At 43.1% G+C, this 5,172-nt stretch overlaps 1 protein-coding gene across 1 annotated transcript; it reads right to left on the bottom strand.

Annotated features, from left to right (window-relative positions):
- Positions 1-1,810: 1,810 nt before the first annotated feature.
- LOC139565759 (cell adhesion molecule CEACAM5-like) lies at positions 1,811-3,991 on the bottom strand. Its single transcript, XM_071386296.1, has 6 exons — positions 3,913-3,991; positions 3,654-3,692; positions 3,136-3,384; positions 2,661-2,915; positions 2,187-2,435; positions 1,811-2,058 (listed from the first exon to the last, which is right to left on the bottom strand). Exons 1-6 carry the CDS (start codon positions 3,965-3,967, stop codon positions 1,907-1,909), a joined length of 999 nt encoding a protein of 332 aa, XP_071242397.1. The 5' UTR covers positions 3,968-3,991; the 3' UTR covers positions 1,811-1,906.
- Between the last annotated feature and the right edge of the window lie 1,181 nt (positions 3,992-5,172).

The raw sequence follows: 5,172 nt of genomic DNA, 5'->3' as shown, positions 1-5,172 counted from the left end.
TCACTTAAAAATGTCCTTGTTTTTTAAAGATAACCACATTTTTTGTCCATTAAAATAACATCAAATTGATCCGAAATACAGTGCAGGCATTGTTAATGTTGCAAATGACTTTTGTATTGCCTCTCCTTCCAGTTCTCTGCTGCCAATGACTGGAACGAACTACAAAAATCTCTGAAACTGGAGACACTTATCTCCCTCACTAGCTTTAAGCACCAGCTGTCAGAGCAGCTCACCGATCACTGCACCTGTACATAGCCCATCTATAAATAGCCCAAACAACTACCTCATCTCCTACTGTATTTATTTTATTTATTTATCTTGCTCCTTTGCACCCCAGTTTTTCTGCTTTGCACATTCATCTACTGCATATTCATCTACTGCAAATCTACTGCACATTCATCTACTGCAAATTCCAGTGTTTTAATTGCTTTGTATTTACTTCGCCACCATGGCCTATTTATTGCCCTACCTCCCTTAACTCACCTCATTTGCTCACATTGTATGTAGACTTGTTTTTCTACTGTATTATTGACTGTAGGTTTGTTTACTCCATGTGTAACTCTGTGTTGTTGTATGTGTCGAACTGCTTTGCTTTATCTTGGCCAGGTCGCAGTTGTAAAGGTCGCACTTGCCTACCTGGTTAAATAAAGATGAAAAAAAAAAAAAAAAAGTAGCTTGAAATGGCAGATTTTTTGTGGAATATCTACATAGGCATACAGAGGCCCATTATCAGCAGCCATCACTCCTGTTCCAATGGCACGTTGTGTTAGCTAATCCAAGTTTATCAATTTAAAAGGCTAATTGATCATTAGAAAACCCTTTTGCAATTATGTTAGCACAGCAGAAAACTATTGTACTGATTAAAGACGCAATACAACTGGCCTTCTTCAGACTAGTTGAGTATCTGGAGCATCAGCATTTGTGGGTTCGAATACAGGCTCAATTTCTTCTGAAACTCATCAGTCTATTCTTGCTCTGAGAAATAAAGGCTATTCCATGCGAGAAATTGACAAGAAACTGAAGATCTTGTACAACGCTGTGTACTACTCCCTTCACAGAACAGCACAAACCGGCACTAACCATAATAGAAAGAGGAGTGGGAGGCCCCGGTGCACAACTGAGCAAGAGGACAAGTACATTAGAGTGTCTAGTTTGAGAAACCGACGCCTCACAAGTCCTCAACTGGCAGCTTCATTAAATAGTACCCGCAAAACACCAGTCTCAACGTCAACAGTGAAGAGGCGACTCCGGGATGCTGGCCATCTAGGCAGAGTTGAAAAGAAAAGAGCCATATCTCAGACTGGCCAATGAAAAGAAAAGATTAAGATGGGCAAAAGAACACAGACACTGGACAGAGGAACACCCCGGAGTCGCTTCTTCACTGTTGATGTTGAGACTGGTGTTTTACGGGTACTATTGGATTAGCTAACACAACGTGCCATTGGAACACAGGAGTGATGGTTGCTGATAATGGGCCTCTGTATGTCTATGTAGATATTCCACAAAAAATCTGTCGTTTCCAGCTACAATAGTCATTTTTCAACATTAATAATGTCTACACTGTATTTCTGATCAATTTGATGTTATTGTAATGAACAAAAAATTAGATTTTCTTTCAAAAACAAGGACATTCCTAAGTGACCCCAAACTTTTGAACGGTAGTGTATATATATCAAAAACATAATTCCACTTTGACATTATGGGGTATTGTGTGTAGGCCAGTGACAAAAAAATCTAAATGTATTCTATTTTAAATTCAGACTCCAACACAACAAAATGTGGAAGTCAGGGGGTGTGAATACTTTCTGAAGTCACTGTAGCTAGTATTCAAGGTTTTAATGTCTTGTCTATTATCGGTCTATATTCCTGTTTGACAGCTTTAATGTTCTGGAACCTGGTGTTGTTGTCAGCAAGGAGTGTTCGGACTCAATCGGAACCAGGTTTCAGCTGCTGTACAATGCTGACACTTCCTCCCAGAGATGGTCTTCTTGTACAAACACAAACTGGACTCAGCTTGACAACCATATTTTTTGGAGAGGATCTTTTTTTTGTCATTGTCTGCAACACACACAAAAACATTCCAAAAGGAACACACCAAAAACATGATATTAGGTCAGATAATGTTTATGACAGCATAAAAGTTAAGGTAGTTGATAAAATGTACAATCATGAGATTTCTGCTGTACCTTCCACCCGTACGGACTTGGTGACCACCTCAAAATGAGTTGAGACCGTATTCTGAGCGTAGCACTTAATCTTCTCTGACTTCACATGGTGCTCGACCATCATCTCCATCTCATTGCCATAAACAGTGTGACCATCAATGGTCCAGTGGTAGTCACAAGCGGGAATGCATTTGGCAGTGCACTGAAACATGGACTTGAAGCCGACTGCAACAGATTCTGGGCCTATGATGTGGACCTCTGATGGACCAGCTGATAGGAGACAGAAATTAGAGGAAGAAACTGGTTCAAGTATCACTTCAACCAAAACCCCAACATCACTCTTGAATCATCAAATATAGACTACATACTATATAAGGGAATGTATGTATATTGATAGATGAAGCTATTGGTGTGGATATGGACAATTGCATTACACTAACAACAAGAGGGAATCTACAATTGTTAGAGGAAGCTCTAAATCTCCCAATAACCTACATGTCACAGGTATGGTCCTGGTTGCCATGGCATAGAACCCAGACACACTGTTGATGGCCTTGCAGTTCAGGGTAGCAGAGGTGGCCAACTCTTCGGGAGTTACGGTAATCTCGTTCCCCTGTCCCCTGAGCCATCGGCCCTTTATCTTCCAGGTGTAGTTGCAGGAGGGACGGCAGTCGGCGTAACACTGGAAGCTTTGAGGGGCCCCTGGGGTCATCAGGGCAGGGCCTGTGATCGATACGTTGGTAGGTCCAGCTAAAAGGAGGAACACATAGACATTTAGATAATAGTCTAGGTCCTACGACCAATGTGAAAAACATGAGCAAAATAATTTTATCTAGCACTAATCCAGTAATCCAGACATTTTGTTAATAAATTACAACACATTGAATTATCCCTCCATTCCTAATATCATAAAGACCATCACCTTTAATTTCAAGTGAAGTGTTATAAAAACAACAAACCACCCACGCACCTAAAACCTGCAGTATCTTTGTTACTGTAGAGGACCTCCCAGAGTCATCATTCCTTGCAGTGCATGTGAGGTTTAGGGACTCCTCCCACTGGTGAGCTGTGAACAACAGCTCGTTCCCCTGCCAAATCTGCCCATCGATACTCATTCTGTAGCTGCAGGAGGGGGAGCACTGCGCAGCACAGTCAAAGCTGCGTGGCACGCCCACTTTAACAAAGTCAGGTCCCACAATGGTTAGTTCCAAGGGACCATCTGAAAATTACAGTGCACAATCAGGCAATGTAGGCCTACCGGTTTTAGAATGAAAGATTTCTTGGAAACAGGGTGTAAATGTATTCTTGTAACAGTGATAAATAACTACAACGATAATCCAATAAAAGGCTTTCACTTCTGTAGTTAGCTGATAGCACTACCCTACTATCACAGTCATTATTCAAAGTACCCAACATTCCCATCAATGCAGCAATGTGTTCCATCCTGTAATAATTTGGCTTGGCTATTATGTGATGTGGTTCACTTACTGGTACTGCCACTCCCTCCATCAGTGGTCAAAGCTGATCCTGGAAGTTCATCAAAACAGTCTATAATCAACACATTATAATGTAACTCTATTTTCACCCAAACAAAAGCTGGACCTCCGTAGACATTGAAAGTAAATGTAGTTATAGAGCTTAACAGGAAGTGTCCAGACCTTCTGACTGATGTTAAACTGACTTTGGCATCCTCAAAAAGAAATGTTATCATAAAACAATGTTGTTATATATTTTTTAATCATATTACCTGCTAGGTACACTAGCAGCAGAAGTAGATTAAGCAGGGTGTGTGTATCCTTCATTGTCTTGCAGCGATGGAGTGAGGTGAATGGACACCAGGAAATGTGGGACTGTTACAGAGTCAAGTATTATAGTGAGAAGGTAAACAAACACACCTTATCAGAGAGAACTGTCACGCCCTGGCCTTAGTATTATTTGTTTTCTTTATTATTTTAGTTAGGTCAGGGTGTGACATGGGGTATGTGTGTTTTGGGTGATTATATGGTATAGGGGGTGTTGGTTGTAGTGTATGGGTTTGTGTTGAGTGTATGTGTCTAGGTATGTCTATGGTTGAGTGTAGGTGTTTAGGAAAGTCTATGGTTGCCTGATTTGGTTCTCAATCAGAGACAGCTGGTTATTGTTGTCTCTGATTGGGAGCCATATTTAAGGTAGCCATAGGCTTTAGGTGTTTGTGGGTAATTGTCTATGTTGAACGTTTGTTGCTTTTTTGTGTGCACTAACGTTTATAGCTTCACGGTCGTTTGTTGTTTTGTTTTGTTAGTTTGTAAAGTGTTTTGCTTCGTCTTTCCTTCTTCAAATAAAAAGAAGATGTCTTATTTTTCACATGCTGCGTTTTGGTCCGTCTCTCCTCCACACGATCGTGACAGAATTACCCACCAAACAAGGATCAAGCAGCGTGATCAGTGGCAACAGGAGCAAGGAACAAAGGATTCATGGACATGGGAGGAGATTTTGGATGGAAAGGGACCTTGGGCACAACCGGGAGAATATCGCCTCCCTCGTGAAGAGCTGGAGGCAGCGAAAGCCGAGAGGAGGCGATATGAGGAGGCAGCACGGAGGCAAGGCTGGAAGCCCGCAAGTACAACCCAAAAATTTCTTGGGTGGGGGCTTAGAGGTAGTGGGCCGAGGGCAGGTAGGAGACCTGCGCCCACTTCCCAGGCTAACCGTGGAGAGCGGGAGTACGGGCGGACACCGTGTTACGCAGTAGAGCGCACGGTGTCTCCTGTACGTGTTCATAGCCCGGTGCGGGTTATTCCACCTCCCCGCACTGGTAGGGCTAGATTGGGCATTGAGCCAGGTGCCATGAAGCCGGCTCAACGCGTCTGGTCTCCAGTGCGTCTCCTCGGGCCGGCTTACATGGCACCAGCCTTACGCATGGTGTCCCCGGTTCGCTTACATAGCCCGGTGCGGGTTATTCCACCTCCCCGCACTGGGCGGGCGACGGGGACCATTCAACCAGGTAAGGTTGGGCAGGCTCGGTGCTCAA

Source organism: Salvelinus alpinus, chromosome 37, assembly GCF_045679555.1.
Source record: "Salvelinus alpinus chromosome 37, SLU_Salpinus.1, whole genome shotgun sequence".
Lineage (NCBI taxonomy): Eukaryota > Metazoa > Chordata > Actinopteri > Salmoniformes > Salmonidae > Salvelinus > Salvelinus alpinus.
The sequence above is the reverse complement of the archived record's forward strand: the minus strand, read 5'-3'. Positions and strand labels throughout refer to the sequence as shown.

What these genes read in the sequence shown, in the direction of transcription:
- LOC139565759 (XM_071386296.1), bottom strand. Translation starts at nt 3,967, where the DNA reads ATGAAGGATACACACACCCTGCTTAATCTACTTCTGCTGCTAGTGTAC. An exon ending in GCTGCTAGTGTACCTAGCAG is followed by an intron (nt 3,693 to 3,912) that starts GTAATATGATTA and finishes ATGAACTTCCAG; the next exon opens with GATCAGCTTTGACCACTGAT. An exon ending in AAAGATACTGCAGGTTTTAG is followed by an intron (nt 2,916 to 3,135) that starts GTGCGTGGGTGG and finishes TCCTCCTTTTAG; the next exon opens with CTGGACCTACCAACGTATCG.